This window comes from Diabrotica virgifera, chromosome 2, assembly GCF_917563875.1.
Source record: "Diabrotica virgifera virgifera chromosome 2, PGI_DIABVI_V3a".
NCBI lineage: Eukaryota > Metazoa > Arthropoda > Insecta > Coleoptera > Chrysomelidae > Diabrotica > Diabrotica virgifera.
The window spans coordinates 135,649,626-135,668,078 of NC_065444.1; the positions used below are offsets into that span (position 1 = coordinate 135,649,626).

Below are 18,453 nucleotides of genomic sequence, written 5' to 3' on the forward strand. Positions count from 1 at the left end.
GGGAAAATAGACCAAGATGATGTGAACTGTGACTGTGGAGAAACACAAAATATGGAACATTTTCTTACATGCAGAAACTGTCCTCATCGGTGTTAGGCCTAGGTCCCGCGTATCAAAAAACTCTGTGTGTCTAGTCGGACAAACTTTGATGTATGGGAAGACTGGAACAGGGAAAGTTTTAATTGTGGGACGTGATTCTAATTGTGAAACTTGTCATCCATATAATATATGAAAAAATGTTTGTCCGACAAACATATTGGGCATTTTAATAAATCCGATACGTAGAATATGTTAAATGACAGGAATTATGTTGATGATAAGTAACAGTTTGATTTTTACATGAGAGTTTAATAAAAGGGTAACAAATCAATTGGAAGTTCTGCCCGACAAAATACATGGGACGTTTTCGTAGTCTGACGTTCGAAACCTGTAACCAGTTCCATCATTAAAATTTCCCCTGTTCCAGTGTTCCCGTGTATCAAAGTTTGTCTGACTAGACACCGTTAAGCTATTAACAAATTTTCAGCTTGCTATTAATAAACGACTTTTTGGCACGCGGGATCCAGGCCTATGTACCCTCGAAGGTTTGTGGCTTCCCAACAAAGATGAAACTGACGTAGCCCGATGCTAGACCGAAATTCTATGAATGACATGTCCAGACAGGATAAAGTGAAGTAAAATAAGAATTTAACTTTAGTTTCAAGAAACTTTAGTCAATAATTGAATAATACATTATTGAATTAAAATCTCATTTACTGAGCATTAAAGTATTTATTTATTGCGAAATTTTCCATCCTTTAAAACTACCCCTTGTCATAAAAATAATGGAAATTTTTTTATCAACTTTAATAGCTAATTACTTAGAATCTTTTTATTGATTTATGATAAACTTTCTTGCCTATGTGACTTATTAAAATTAAATTTATTAATTAAGATAAAAATGTCTTAAAATAAATATTAAAATATCTTAAAAGTATATTGAATTTTTATTTAAATAATGTTTCATAAATTAATCAAATATTAACAGTACATACATTAATTTTTAATTTATCACGCTTCTACAGAGTTCACTAAATTGTGTGAAAAGACATTTGAAACTTTATTAATAGATATTGTTCTTTCCACGTTCCCCAAACAATTTTTCAGCGCTTATGTGACTTATTGCAATCGAATTTATAAATTGATGTGCTCAGAGTAACAGTGGCCTAACCCCAAAAACGAAGTTTTGAGCTAAATGCAATCTTTGCATTCGTATTTACATTGGCTTATGGCATGGCGCTACAAATTATGTAGCACTATTTAGCCAAATATAGAGGTAGTTTGTGTAGACTCTCGTTAATAGGAAGATTTAATGTTGCCGCTTTTATTGATATAATAATCTAAAAGTGCTTAATTTGTGTGTTAGGCCACTGTTGCTCGGAGCGCCTCAATTCGACTCTTTTAAAGATGATTGTTTTCAATTATGAAATGAGAATATTTGTAAAGAAACACAGACTTACTCACAATCATTTAATAATACTTCGACGACCGGTTTCGATCTCTACACTATTCAGATCATCTTCAGGTCGGCGTTACAAGTAGTTAAATGCTACAATTAAAGAGAGCCAGAGTTAGAACATTGTCTGGTTGTATCAAAATGCAAATAGAAAGCCCAAATTTTTTTTTTGAAAAGTAAGCAACTGTTGACATTTCAGAACAACTAACTGATACATACGTATGCACACATATGAGAAACAGGTACTCATAAAAAACTAAAAAACTATATAATTTTGATCCACTTACATGCCGTTACAAGGGATGCTTTGTAAGTTCATCGATAACATGTTTAAACGTCCAAATTATGCTAATAGGATAGCTAGGTGAGAGACTGGGTAAGCGGACATGCTTCGTAGGTCAAAACACAGTGAATTGGAATGGATCCTGAAGGCATCCAGATCCATTTTCTGCCTTCAGCATTCATTCCAATTCACTGTGTTTTGACCTACGAAGCATGTCCGCTTACCCAGTCCCTCACCTAGCTATCCTATTAGCATAATTTGGACGTTAAAACATGTTATCGATGAACTTACAAAGCATCCCTTGTAACGGCATGTAAGTGGATCAAAATTATATAGTTTTTTAGTTTTTTAGAAAAATGTTTTAATAATTTTAAAATTTAACTTAATTCAACAAATAGTCATAAACCGCATGCATCTATGTGCGTATGCGTGCTTATGAGTACCTGTTTCTCATATGTGTGGATACGTATGTATCAGTTTGTTGTTCTGAAATGTCAACAGTTGCTTACTTTTCAAAAAAAAATTTTGGGCTTTCTATTTGCATTTTGATACAACCAGACAATGTTCTAACTCTGGCTTTCTTTAATTGTAGCATTTAACTACTTGTAACGCCGCGCGCCGACCTGAAGATGATCTGAATAGTGTAGAGATCGAAACGGTCGTCGAAGTATTATTAAATGATTGTGAGTAAGTCTGTGTTTCTTTACTTCATTTAAAATGAACTCACATATGCAACCCATTCAACATTTTTTTTAACTTTAGTGTGCCCATACTACCCGGACTATAAGATGACAAGCGCTTAACGCGCGTTTTGATAACGCGCGATTACAACTACATACATTTTATTTGAGACCGTCCACATGCTAACGTGCTTTTTAAGTCATTAAAACGCGCGTTGGCATGTGAACGGCCTCAAATAAAATGTATGTTATTGTAATCGCGCGTTATCAAAACGAGCGTTAAATGCTTGTTATGTGAACGTGACCTTATGATTTCTGTCCAACTGGCGTCATTTTAAATGATCTTAATATCTTGGAATTTTTGGAGGTCTTGGTAAGTTGTGACAGATTTTTTTCTCTCAAATTTTCCTATCTCTTTTATTTTTGCGCACTTCAATGATAGCTATCTTTTTATGTTTTCTAAACTTGTCGTGAAAGCTCTATTTAATACAACATTAATACATTTGAGAAATGCGTAATATTGTAAATAAAAAAGTTTTTTGTGATTACAAAGGATACACCCATTCTAAAGCCATTTTTTTTTCGGGAGGAGTATTGTCTACGGGCGCATGATGAATAGGAGGATAAAAAGTTCTTCGTAAACCCTTGATTGTAACTCGAACTGGTTCTTCCTTTAACACTTCCAATAATGTATAATCTAAAAATAAAAATATTTTAATAATTTTGATTTCATTTATTTTATTTATTATTTTATTTTATATTTTTTTTATTTTTTTTTATTTAGTCGTTGTTTGAATTTTAAACGAGACAGTCGATATTACTGGCCTGCTTATCTTTAGTTAAATATAAATACAAAAAACAGTATTTGTGGCCAAATAAATTAAACAATTGTTAAGGGGACCCAAAAGACGAAATTTGATTTCGCTTCTATGGCAGTAAACCAACATTATATTCTACATACAATCAAATTAACCGACACATTGAGAGCCGAAAAATCCATGTACCAGCCAGCAGTCAGTGGCGTACACACCACAATACCAAATATGCACTGATCAACAATTATAAGGTAATATGCAAATTTCTCAACCATTAAACACGTTTTACTCTCAACCCTTACATCAACCCCAATATACTAACTAACCCACCTTCCACCCCGTTAAATCAAACCGAAATGTGGAAAACAGTCGAAAATACTAACAAAAGGCATCGAACTAGTCCAGACAAAAGAATTGTAAAGCAAACAAAAATAAACGATTACTGGCTGAACTCGCCGGCTACAACTTCTAACAGATTCGAGGTACTAAATAGCGAGTCAAAATATGATGAAATTAATGACAATGAAAGCACAAGTGAAAATAACCATTCCGCCTCCAATATTTATTAAGGGGGTTAAACACATACCACTTATGCAATTACTAAACCAAATTGCTAAAAACAATTATGAATTAAAAGTTAAACCGAAGTTAAACTCCAGCCAAAATCTGCTGACTACTACAGAGCAATAATAAATGCTCTAGCGGAATAAAATACAGAGTTAAATACTTATCAGATAAAAAATGAGCGCAGTTTCAGGGTTGTTCTTAAGAACATGCATTACTCGATGGACAAAAATCTTATAAAAAAGGAAATAGAAGAGATAGGTCGCACTGTTAGAAATATTTGGAACATCAAACACCCTAAAACTAAAATCAGCTATCCATATTTTTCATTGACCTGGAGCCTTCTGATAATAATAAAAATATATACGATATAAAGTTCCTATTAAACCATAATATTAAAATTGAACCACCATACCAAAAAAGAGAGATAAAACAATGCTTTAGATGCCAACGATATGGACATACCAAGTCATATTACCACCTTAGACCATGCTGTGTAAAATGCACTGGAGATGGAGATCATGCAACAGAGCAAGGCACTAGAAAATAAAGCAGTGCCGACGTCAAGTGTGTACTCTGCGAGGGAGACCCCCCAGAAAACTACAAAGGTTTCAAAGTATACAAGGAGCTACGAAAAAATTTTCAACGATTAGACCCAAGCCTAGCGTGCCAATTACTCATGTACAACATGTGCAAGCAGGAGTTACCTACGCCCAAATAGTCAACAACTCACAACAAATTACAAATGGTAATACGAATCAAACAGAAGTAACTACCACCACTACTCCAGCCTCAAATGACATGGCTGAACTAAAAAATATGTTAAAAGTCCTGATTGAACAAATGGGTACACTGTTAAATCTTCTCACCACCGTCGTCACTAAATTAACAAAATGTCAGAACATCAGAAAATGTATAAAAACATATGGAGTCAACTGGACAGTTTCAATAATAGTTGTAATTCAGATTTAGAAGTTTACAGTTGTCAGTTTGTAAGAGTTAACGTATTGTAATATTGTTCTTGGAGTTTGAATTGACAATGGCAAGGTCTCACTTTTTGCCGCTTCTTATATACTAATTTGTTTGTTTCTATGTTGTTCAAAGAAATTCCATAATGTTTAATGGTCTAAGATGTGGCTGTACTTATTCTGAATTCATTTTGTCGATGCCTCGTCTGATGTCATACCGTAGGTACCCTATAATACTTATGGTACAGTCACAATGTTGTTGTTGTCAGTTTCTGGGTGCTCCGTGTGACTTTTGACAGGAGACAGATATAGGAAGCCAATTATGGTACTTCCTTTGTTTTTCTATCAGTTATCACATGTTGGTGTTGAGAGGTTGACACAAGAAACCGGTACAAAATTAAATAAAATTTGAATAATTTTATGAATTCATTGTAACTACAATAACAAAATCATCAATAATGCTAGTCAACCAACATTTTTAATGACTTTTAAACCATTTTAACTATATATTAACATTGTAAAGACAATGACGTCGACTTTGCAAAGTAACAAGACATTTACTCAACATACACACTACACATGGCACTAATACTCATGTTGTGACTGGCTGAATGACATAAAGTCCATGCCATTAAAAAACTATACAGTGGAACCCCGTTAACTCGGATTAATCGGGACCGCGGCCGATCCGGGTTATCGAAAATTCGGGTTAGCCGGAGAAAATGGTAAAAATTATTAAAATATGGTATGCTTACAGATAAACTCCGTTATAATTGGCACACAGACACTTGTAAACCACGTTCGCGTTCCACACATACAAAGCGTCGTCGAGAGTCTCATTTTTAGCTTTCTTAGCATTGCACCGATTGTCCAAACTGTCTTTTGTTATCATTTTGAAACAAAAACAACATTTTAAGTTTTATTGCCATTACGTAGACAAAAAATCACGCAAACAACAAAATCTGAATATATTTACGCGGAACGAACAATGAGACTTTACTACACACACACAATACCGTCACGCAACGAGAACGAACTTATGTTATTTAATAAGAGTGAAGACTAAGCCCATTGTTTGAAAAATAATTTTTTAATAGTCTTTTCTAAACAATGCTAGACAGTTTCAAGTAAATAAAGGATACTACAGATGCCTATTGGTTTCGATAACACGAGAATGAGCGTTGTCTGCCATGCCAGTTATTTTTACTAAGGTATATTATGTATCAAATTACACAAATACGCATTATCTCTCATTGTATAATGCGTTTGACATTGAAAATTGAAACGAATGAACTACATAGGAATTCGCTAAAACGACAAATTTTTACGAAGAAAGTTTATTATGATAAATAAAATTAGCCTGAAAAATATAAGATATTATAGTATTCGAACAATATATGTTTATAAGGAAAGATAAAAGAAAATATTTTAAGATGTTGAAAAGAAATTGGAAAATCCAGCATAAAGGACATACATTTTTATTGTTGTAATGTTTGTCTGATAAAAATCGGTCCGGGTTAGCCGGACTTCCGGGTTATCGGGGCCGACTTATCGGGGTTCCACTGTATATGTATTATCAAAGATATAAAAATCTGTGTTTTTATCCTGTGACGAGTTTTTTACGATTTGTTTTTGAGGCATAATTTCATATGTACATAGACAATACCATGAAGTGGAAAAAGCTAGTTCACCCAACATTAATCCTTTCTCTATAAAGTAAGTCACAAAAATTTTTTGTAATTTTGGATGGTTTTTTTACTAATTGTATATAAACCGGCAAAATAGCTCAAAAGATGGAAAATGTATTAAGTTGTGAGATAAAAAGAAATGAAACTACTGGAGGTGGGATTTCATCGGTATTAACTTATAATTTACATTACCATTATGGATAGTTTCCACCTTTATAGCTTTAAACGTAAGCTAGTTAACTTCGGTCATAATTATAATTCTACGTATGACGTTCCTTCAAACTCAGTTTTATCAGGTTATGTATGTTTTCGTCTTATTTGGTTTATTGGCCTCTACCTGCATATGCCTTCATGGGTATTTTGGCTCATCCTGTCAGAATAAAAGAAAAATCCCTTAATCATCTACAATTTAGAGTTAAGAACTCAATAATTTCAAATTTTAATATTTAATTATTGCAAAAAAGTCACAATTGTGGGATTTGAAACAACCTTTGACAATTCTGTAGTGACATGAGTGAATGCGAGACGTTTAAAATCATGGTAGAAACTAATTAAACTTAGAAAATCTACGGTTTCGTAGAATCGACATTCATTTCACTAATTAAACTGTTTTTATTTTGCTTTATTGCCTTCAATTGATTTTTACTTTATGCGAAATCAAAAGAAAATGTTAATGTCATGTTAACGTCATACTTAGTTATGAGGAAAGCAAAATATTGGAAATGAATGGATAAAATAATAAATAATTTGAACAATATGTCAAAAATTGCATACGACTAGATAATTCAAATCTGGGTAAAATACCAATACAATATTTTATATTAATATAACATTAATATTATATTAAAATATATTTTGGATAACTGTCTGCAATCATCTGGGTTCTTTACTTCAACTAACCGAGGCCACATTACGCAATCTTGTATGGTCTTCTTCTTCTTCTTTTTTATTGGGTTATATCCCTCGGGATAATTCGCCCAGCTTAGACCAGGGATATCTTGTAATGATCGGCAGTTGTCCCTGAGCTAGAAAGATTTTTGCCTTTGTTGTATTTGTCCCATGGCAATTCAAAATTGCCAATTAACTAAAGAACGAAAAGAAGAAGTAGAAGCAGATTATGTAATGGTCGGCAGTTATCCCTGTACGAGAAAAGTTTTTACCTCTGTTGTATTTGTCCGATATCAACTCTAAATTGTAGGTGAATAAGGGATTTTTCCTTTATCCCAAGACGATGGACTAGCCAAATACCCATGCAGGTAGAGGCCAATAAACAAAAGAAGAAGAAGACATACATAACTCATTAAAACTAGGTTTGAAAGAACGTCATACGTAGAATTATGACCGAAGTTAACTAGTTGACGTTTAAAGGTATAAAGGTGGAAACTATCCATAATGGTAATGTAAATTATAAGTTAATACCGATAAAATCCCACCTCCACTAGTTTCATTTCTGTTTATCTCACAACTTAATACATTTTCCATCTTGTTATTAGCGCGCTCATCACTGTATAGCCTACCATCTGATGATGTGCATAACTATATACGAAATATAATGCATTGGTTTAAATGGGAACACGTTCATTGTCTTCTTTTTTCCTTATCCAACTGCACACTCAATTATATTAGCAATTTTAGTATTCAGAGAAATAAACAGAAAAAAGTGTTGACGTATTTTTGATCTACAATTGATAGTGCCAGCATAAACCAACAGAAATAGGGAAATAGATTAAATTTTATTATTTATACTATATTATTTTTTTAGTTTATTATTATACTCTTAAACACCGTGAGTATGCAAAAACTATATTGAGGAGTTCAATACTCAATCAGAATAGAAACCCTGAACTCATGATAAATAGCTTTCAGGTCTTGCCGGTAAGTTGAGTATTTCTTTAGAATGCAAAAAAGTAACTTTTAATGATGAATGCATACGTCATCGGTTTTGTTTTAAAGATATATTAAAGTTTTGACTGTATTTTGGACTGCAGACTGTCCAAAACTAAATGATCAATTTAATTTTCATTTTATTTCTTTTACGATTTAATGTTTAGAGTAATACCATTGTTTATATAGGGAGATAGTTGGTCAGCCCAATAGGTAAATTGTTTGATTCAAATTGAGATAGTCACCAGATGTCCCCACAATTTCTGTCAGGGTCGCAACGTCAAAATGCATAGACACCAAGTTGGATACGATCCTATTCATAACACCCCAACTCGCATACATATTAAGAGCAATAAATATATAGAAGAATATATTTAGAAATTGAATTAATGATGTCATGCCACTATACATTATACAGTGCTAGTCAAAAGTCCGTACCCCCCCTCGTATCTTTTGAACGGTTATACCTATAATAGTGAAATTTGGAGGGAGGAAATAAACGGACGTAAGTTTCTTAACTAGTCATGACAGATGGTGTAATAGTGACAGATGACTTTACAGCGCCACTGTGACAGATAATTTTAAATGGGACCTTATGGCAAGTGATACCTCGTTTGAAAGGTATTGAAAATACCTATTCATTTATACTAATTTTGTTTGAGTTTAAGCTAATTTTGATGAAAAAATGAAATAAATATAAAATTGTAGTTTCGCATTTAATTAATAAAAATTCAAAATTCTGCCTATGATTACTTGTCAAAAGGGTTGAAGTTTACGTAAAAACTACTAGAAAATTGAAAAACGTCAAATTTTTTGACAAAGAAACCATAGGCGGACATTTGAATTTTTGTTAATTAAATGAGAAACTACAATATTATATTTATTTAATTTATTCACCAAAATAAAAATCCACCTACACCCAAAAAAATTAGTATGGCTGAATAGGTATTTTAAATACCTTTCAAACGAGGTATCACTTGCCATAAGGTCCCATTTAAAATTATCGGTCACAGTGGCTCTGTAACGTCATCTGTCACTATTACGTCACCTGTCATGACTAGTTAAGGAGCTTATGTCCGTTTATTTCCTCCCTCCAAATTTCACTTTTGTACGTATAACCGTTCAAAAGATAAGAGGGGGGTACGGACTTTTGACTAGCACTGTATATAATAGCATGACATCATTATTTCAATTTCTAAATATATTCTTCCATATATATTTATTTTTCTTAATATGTATGCGAGATGGGGTGTTATGAATAGGAAGGATCGTATCCAACTTGGTGTCTATGCCTTTTGATATTGGGGCCCTGGCAGAAATTGTGGGGACATCTGGTGACTGTCTCAATTTGAATCAAACAAGTTTTTCTATTGGGCGGACCAACTATCCCTATATAAACAATGGTAATGCTTTTAAAATAGAATATTATTGGGAGTCCAAGGGGACGAAATATGAATAAGCAGATGGTGGTGATCTCTGTATCGAAACTAAATCTTAAACTGTCTTTCTTTACCTTCGTTTACTTACAAATTGAGTACTAGGAATCAAATTCGTTGGATTTTTACCTACTTAGATAAATTGACGTATCGTCGAATGCCTATCTTAGATTCCATACGTACATTCGTTTATCGTCCGTTTGCTTTATAAATTGTAGAAAGCTCTGATTTAGGTTGTTTTCCAACGTAAGAAATCTTTAGATCTCCGGCTCTTTGGATTTCGTTTTGTTTAGAACAGAGGTTCTCAATCTGTGGTACATGTACCACTGGTGGTACATATCATTATTGGCGGTGGTACACAAAACACAGAAAAAATTAAAATAGTAGTACTTAGTAAGTATTGATAATACAATTTAAAAATACAGGTGGTACCAAAAATAATAAAAATAACTGTAGGTGGTACATCACTCAAAAAGGTTGAGAACCGCTGGTTTAGAATATTATTCATTTAAATATTATTGATTGGTTAAATAGTTTTTATTATTATTCTTAAAGAAGATTGTAGTCTAAAACTTACCATTGGTTCTAATAATTTCACTTTCTGGAGCATATAGTGCTCTTGGTCTACTCTTACTTCTCGCCCTTCTCTGTTTACTAATGTCTTCAACAATAGCGGTTTGAGGAGCTCTTGATCTCGCTCTTCGGACAGGTGATAGCATAACAGCTGGTGTTGCTCCCCCGCCTACACTACCTACGCCCAAATAAAACGTATCGACGTCGGCAAATTCATTTCGAAGTTGGGAAAAACTCCGAACTTCTTGTCCTGATACAGTGTACATACGTTTTGCACCATTCATTTTTAGTACTTGCCCTAAATCTTCAAGCACTTCTTCAAACGGTTGGGTCGTACGGAGGTTGAGTAGAACTCGACACTGTAAAATAAAATGGTTTTCTAAGGACATATAAAATGTTTTGTGCGCAATAGATATAAAAATTGTATATTTTTTCGTGTTACTGGCAAGAAAATCTACAATCATTTTTACAAACACACCAATAGAAGATCTAACATGCTCACTAACATTTCTGAAAGAAGACTTAGACACAATTCAAGTACTATGTTTATAAAATTAAATACTTAAACAATTTTAGGTATAAGTAAACCTAAACGGGATGCTAATGTACATGTATGATTCCATTTATACATGTCCATTATAAAGGCTGATTTATGTTAGAACGGACCGTGTGCAAAACGGCTGTCCTGCGGGGCACGTTGATGAATCGTGTGATATGAAAGACATTGGGTAGATTATACTACAACGGGACGGGGCGCCTACATTAGGAATGGCGGTTGTTGACAAAAGACCGGTTTTCGGTTATACCGGTTTTTTTCACCTACGGTTTAACCTGGCGATTATAACCCGTCAAAAAACCGGTTATTCCAAAAACCGGTTTTCGGTTTTTTAGTCAATAGCCAATACCTAATAGGTTACATTTATATTGAGCTTTAGTTTGCGATACTCCATTATAATCGATGTCAATCCATATCAATATAGAAATCAGTCATCAATGTTGTCAAATCGGTTTCGGTCAGCTTAAAATTTCTCATTCCTGCGTGTAGAAGTAAAAATTTTCCCATTTTTTTTTTCTGAATTCAATATTTTTTCCACTTATCCGGTTTTTCACCGGTTATTACTTTAAAATGAGAAAACCGGTTATAACCGGGACAAAAAAATAACCGGTAAAACCGATTATTGGGTAGTAAAAAAACCGGTTTTAGGTTATAACCGGTAGGTTTTTCCCATCCCTAGCCTACATGACGGGCTTGCCCCGTGGGTTACGATTTTTTTACAGTACCGTACCCGTTCCTTGTCCGCCCAACTCAGACCTAACTCAGCGGTCGCAACGTACTATTATTCACGGGTAACTATTGTAAATTGTTAGTCAAAAGTTAGGGATATAAAAAATTATGCTCACTTTCATATTTGATTTTTTCCAACAGATTAACGGATTCCGCTATTTTTTTATTATTTTAGATTTTTCTTTGGTATTTACACAATTGTGCAAAGGTTTACTCAAACTTCTTTTTTGTACTTATACCGGGTGGAAGAAAAGGCGAGGTACAAATGTGAGTATACATCAGAATCGTATTTTAGTCTTATTAGGCGAGCGGCAGCAACCCCTAAAATTACGTTATACCGACCACGAATATCAACTTTAAGGTGAATGACCAATTTTAGTGATTCTTTATGTTTTCGAGGTCGCTGAATCTGTTTACGAAGTTTATATTTATCTAGAGTTGGTTCAAAAATCAAATTTTATGCAAAAAATAGAAAAATGAATTTTGATAATTTTTCAAATTTACCTCGCTGTATCTTTGTTCGCTGTAAATATTTCCTATCGCAAATTTTAATGTGTTATCTTTGAAGTATATAGATAATAATGCTTCATTTCATTCGCTTCATTTGAAATGTTTAAACAAATTGAAAGAGGAGTTGTTCATTTTTAAACATTTTGTCGTCAGATTTCGTTAGTTTCATGTTAACTAAAAAAAAGTTGAGTGACAAACTTTTTGGTTTATAATTTTAACTAACACAGCGATAAAACATAATTTATGAAGAAGTTTTCTGGAAAATTTTAAGTCAAAATATGCAACAGGAAAAAGTTATGTTACTTTATAGACGAGCGGCACACCCCAAAAAATGCTTATTTCTCGAGATGCTGTGTGGTGCGATAACCCCGGTGTGGTGAATGGCTAATTTTTGGTCATACTGTATGCTTTCGATGGTGATGAAAACGAAAATTAGGTATATTTTGAATTTTATGTGGGGGAACATTGGCAAAATTGCAATTTTACCCCAAAAAGTAAAAAAAATTAAATCACATTTTTTAAATTTAACTCGCTACAACTCTGTTTCATTTTAATATTTTTTTTCTGAAATTCTTATAGTATTTGTTACCTTTCTGAAGACAACGGTACCTGTTTCAATCTTTCTGTCTTATTATAATAAAAGATATGAATTGTTTAAAGTAAAAGGTGAAGATTCCTGAATTGCAAAGTTTAATCGCAAAAGTTGAGTTAGAAAATTTTTAAAAAGCTTTTTATTGAAGTTTATTTTAAAATATAGGGTACAAAGGATAAAATGTTCTATAGAAAAAAAAATGCAACTTCCAATTTTAAGAAAAACGTGATTTAATTTTTTTGTTATTTTTAGGGTAAAATTGCGATTTTGATAGTGTTCCCCCATCTAAAACTCAAAAACACCTCATTTTCGTTTTCAGCACCATCAAAAATATAACGTAAGATCAAATTTAGCCATTCACTATACCGTGGTCAGTATCTCGAGAAATAAGCGATTTTTTGGGGGAGTACCACTCGTTTATAAAGTCATATAACTTTTTTCCTATTCAATATTTTGACTTTAAATTTTCCAAAAAACTTCTTTATGAATTGTATTTTATTAGTATGTTGGTTAAAATTATAAACTAAAAAGTTTGTCACTCAACTTTTTTTAGTAAACAAAACTAACGAAATCTGATGACAAATTGTTTAAAAATTAACAACTCCTCTTTTAATTTGTTTAAAAATTTTGGACAAAACTCGTTTCTATTTAAAAACTTTAAGGATGACACAGTAAAATTTTCAAAAGGAAATATTAACATCGACCAAAGATACAGCGAGGTAAATATGAAAAATCATCAAAATTGATTTTTCGCATTTTTGCATAAAATTTGATTTTTGAAGGTGTTCCACCAATTCTAGATAAAAATAATCTTCATATTCGGATTCAGCGACCTCAGAATTTAAAAAAAAATCACCAAAATTTGCCATTTACCTATCATCGTCCCTTTATTGATTTCTAAGCATCAAGTTAGGGGTGTGCCGCTCGCCTATATGATTTGTGACCATTTTTTTTTTGAATATCCCTAATGTTGTTCTGAAGCTATTTTCTTGTGGCATTTTTATAATCAAGTATATTCAAATGGGAAATAAGCCACAATTTTACCTAAAAATGATTTTATTAACGTTTCGACGCCCAAGTCGGGTGTCGTTGTCAAAATACAAAAAAATTATATTTTGACAACGACACCCGACTTGGGCGTCGAAGCGTTAATAAAATCATTTTTAGGTAAAATTGTGGCTTATTTCCCATTTGAATATACTTGAATATCCCTAATATCTATAGAAACAAAGAAAATAGACGGTTTTGTAGTTTAATATGCGTTTTAACCGAAACAAAAGTTTGAGGCACTTTGTAGGGGGGAAAAGGCACAACGGTGGGTACCCAAAAATATTATGTTGTAGCCTCATATTTTGTGACTATTTTATTTTTTTTATCTCTGATATATTTAATAACAAAGAAACTAGAAGGTATTACTCTTTAATATGTCAAAAATGAATAAGCATTTTCAATTTCGTTGCAAAACGAAAATACAGCCGCATCATATTCTAGTCCAATCAGAGAGTGCAGCAAGCACCTCTACCGGTTTCGAAACTTATTAGTCTCTCATCAGCTGTGGGAGAACGCCAAATAGAATTCTATTTTAGTGACGTCACTTTGCCTAGCAACCGTCGATTCTCCCATTATGAAATTCTATTTTGTGACGTCAGCAAAATTAAAATTCTATTTGGCGTGCTCTGGGCCCAGGAGGCATATATGCTGCTCTCCCCGATCCAACCAAAACAAACCCCGGCGTGCAGTCACGGATTGCAACGAACGAAATGGCATAGATGCCCTAGCGGCAACTGCTAGCAAAAGACTAAGTTTTCACTCTAACGGCATATAAAACAACGTAATGTTACTCTATATCCCACCAGACTGAAAACAATGGAAACCTTCTCTGGTTACACCTGCGAGGCTTCTACAAATTGCAAGCCATACGGATGCTGAGACTAAGGAAGATGAGGGAATTTTAGAATATGATGCGGCTGTATTTTCGTTTTGCAATGAAATTGAAAATGGTTATTCATTTTTGATTTACATTTACTCTGTGTGGAGTATGAAGGGAACCATTCTCGTTGGAACTTTACCGCGCTGAGGAGATGGGACGTGAATTGTAAATTGTAGAATTCCCTCATCTTCCTTAGTCTCAGCATCCGTATGGCTTGCAAATTGTAGAAGCCTCGGAGGTGTAACCAGAGAAGGTTCCCATTGTTTTCAGTCTGGTGGGATATAGAGTAACATTACGTTGTTTTATATGCCATTAGAGTGAAAACTAAGTCTTTTGCTAGCAGTTGCCGCTAGGGCATCTATGCCATTTCGTTCGTTGCAATCCGTGACTGCACGCCGGGGTTTGTTTTGGCTGGATCACAGAGAGCAGCATATGTGCCTCCTGCTGAGAGACTAATAAGTTTCGAAGCCGGTAGAGGTGCTTGCTGCACTCTCTGATTGGACTAGAATATGATGCGACTGTATTTTCGTTTTGCAACGAAATTGGAAATGGTTATTCATTTTTGATTTACATGTTTACTCTGATTGGAGTACGAAGGGAACCATTGTCGTTGGAACTTTACCGCGCTGAGTGGATGGGACGTGAATTATAAATTGTAAAATTCCCCCATTTTCCATAGTCTCAGCATCCGTATGGCTTGCAAATTGTAGAAGCCTCGGAGGTGTAACCAGAGAAGGTTCCCATTGTTTTCAGTCTGGTGGGATATAGAGTAACATTACGTTATTTTATATGCCATTAGAGTGAAAACTTAGTCTTTTTTTCTTTAATATGTGTTTTAACTGACGACATGCGATACGCGAGGAGGCCATATCTTATCATACCACTAAGATGAAATTATTTTCTACATATAGTGCGAAAGGAACGTATAAAGAAAAAATCTGTGTAATGTACTATTAGTAATGTATTATTCTTAAGAAAATTTTAACCCGAAACATCACAAAGCCTCCATTAATCAATTTCGTCTCTTTTATGTTGCGCTGCGCATACCGCTTACCTGGTAAGCAAATAACTCTTATAGGTGTCGATAAGAACTGTTGAAGTACCTTATGTGCCATTCTGTTTTTAAAGTTTTGTTAACCGTTATTTTTGATTGTTAATTTAGAATAGAATAGAATAGAAATATGCTTTATTGTCACTGAAAATTATACAATTTTATGGACAAAGCTTAACATAGATTCACGAAAAAGATATACATAACAATAACAATAACAAATACAATTTTATAAAATTAGATAAATCGTCAATAAAAAAAATATATAAACAAGTTAAAAAAAAGTGAAGTAAAAAAACAAAAACCAATATATTGCAAAATTACTATAAATTGCAAAACTGAACCTACAACATAATATAATAAAACACAAACAAAGGAACTAATAAGTTTAAGCTGCTGTATGTGACACCCAAATATAGATAAATACACTTTAGTTACTTGTACATTACTGTGATTTCTTAGTTAGTCATTAAGAAACTCTTCTACTGAATAATATGGTCTTTTAGATAAATGAGCTTTTGTCATTTTACGGAACTTGAGAAAGGATGTTGCAGATTTAAGTTGTAAAGGGAGATGGTTGTATAGTTTTTTTGCGGAATATAGTATAGATTTCTTTACTAACTCAGAAGACGGGGTCGGTAAATAGACATCAAAAGTTGAATTTCTGGTGGAGTAGTCATGATGAGGCCTTGCTGGAAAGACATGCATGTGTTTACGAATTAAGCAAACAGTTTCTAAAATATACAAAGATGGAAGGGTTAAAATTTCGTGATCTTTAAAGTAACTTCTGCAATGGGTTGTTCTTCTGAGGCCAAACAGATATCTTATTGCTCTTTTTTGTAATTTGAAAATAACATCAAATTGGGCAGCTGTACTAGACCCCCAAAAAGGAAGACCATATCGAAGATGAGACTCGAATAAAGAAAAATATGTTATTTTAGAAGATGCTAAATTGAGTTCCTTCGAAACAGATCTTATGGCATAGCAGGCCGAGGCGAGTTTCTTACTTAACAAATCGATATGAAGGGACCATTTGAGGTTGCTGTCTAAAAGAATACCAAGAAATTTTACAGAATCAACGGTAGAGATCTGGCTGCTATTCACAAGCAGGGGTTGAAGAGCACCTTTATATGATAATGCTACCGTTTTATCCACGTTAAAGGAGAGTAAATTAGAGTCAGACCAGGTTTTTATCGTAAGAAGATCAGAAGCTATAGTTGCATGAAGAGTTGCAATAGTTGAGTTGCTCCAAGTGATACTGGTATCATCAGCAAAAAGAAAAATTTTTCCATCGATTTTTAAATTAGTGATGTCATTTATAAAGATCAGGAAAAGTAGAGGACCCAATACTGAACCTTGTGGTACTCCACATATAATGTTTTTGAGACTAGAGTCAGTATCATTTGCTCTAACCAATTGTTTCCTATTATCTAAGTAAGATTTAAACCAATTCAAAGAAATACCTCGAATTCCATAGTAATTAAGTTTTTTAATCAAAATGTTATGATTTACACAATCAAAAGCTTTGGAATAGTCACAAAAAACAGTGGCAGTATAAAGATTATTATTTAGTGCTTGGTAAACCTCGTGAAGTACAGAAAACATGGCATCAGTTGTACATTTATTAGTTAAGAAGCCGAACTGATTTTGTGATAAAATATTGTTATCAAAGAGAAAGGACATAAGTCGGGTTTTTATGAGCCTCTCAATAATTTTGGAGAGTACCGGTAGTAGGGCAATAGGTCTATAGTTGCAGGCATTAGATTTTTCGCCACCTTTATGAAGAGGAATAATAATGGCTGTCTTTAGGCACTCTGGAAATTTACCGTTTTCAAAGGAATCATTAATTAGTGACACGAGGAGTTCTAACACATTATCTGTGAGATTTGAGAAGATTTTTACAGATAGTCCATCAGTACTACAAGATGATTTGCTTTTGATACTATTGATCGTTTGGATCAATTCAGATTTATAGATTGGTCTTATAAAGAATGAATTCGAGACAATTTCTGAATTAGGGAGATAGGAAATGGGATCTTGTTGAGACTGAATAGTGGATGTTATATTTTTACTCACGTTAATGAAGTATTCGTTTAGATTTTCAGGGTTTGGAAGGGCAAATGTTTGAGCTGCGTGGGTTTTGTTTCGAAGATCGTTTATTATGGACCAAGTTTCTTTTGCAACACTTTTGGAGCTTCCCAGACGATTTTGATAGTAGGCTTTTTTAGCTGATTTGATGAGTTTTAAGTATGTGACTCTGTAATTGGTGATATATTGAGTGACAGAGACGTTGGTAGTAAATTTCTTGATATAAAGTAGTGAACGCATATTTTTTGCTGATATGCGGATACCTTTGGTAGTCCAGGGTTTGCGACGTTTTGGCTTAATCGTAATTAAAGGAAATGCCTTATTGAAGATACAGACAAGCTTCTCCAAAAAATTACTGAAATTATAGTCCACGTCCGTAGAAGGAAAATGCCAGTCAGAAGTTAAACATAAATTTTGAAATTTATGAAAATTCCGAGCGGAAAAAATCCTACCTAAACGTCGGGTTTTCGAGGAGGGTTTGCTGAAGATCTTAAATTTCGTATATACTGCTTCATGATCCGATAGTTCCGCATTAATAACTGTAGAGCAAACATCAAGGGGTGAGAAATCGGAGACAATATAATCAATTATGGTAGATGTAGTTTTTGTAA

General features: G+C 33.5%; 1 protein-coding gene across 1 annotated transcript in view; it reads right to left on the reverse strand.

The window, feature by feature from the left end:
• The window catches only part of LOC114337264 (echinoderm microtubule-associated protein-like CG42247), a 195,660-nt gene that overhangs the window by 136,382 nt on the left and 40,825 nt on the right, over positions 1-18,453 (reverse strand). The window contains exons 3-4 of the mRNA XM_028287679.1: positions 10,391-10,745; positions 3,017-3,155 (exon numbers count right to left, since the gene is read on the reverse strand). Coding sequence (XP_028143480.1) covers positions 3,017-3,155; positions 10,391-10,745 — 494 coding nt within the window. The remainder of the gene's footprint in view (positions 1-3,016; positions 3,156-10,390; positions 10,746-18,453) is intronic.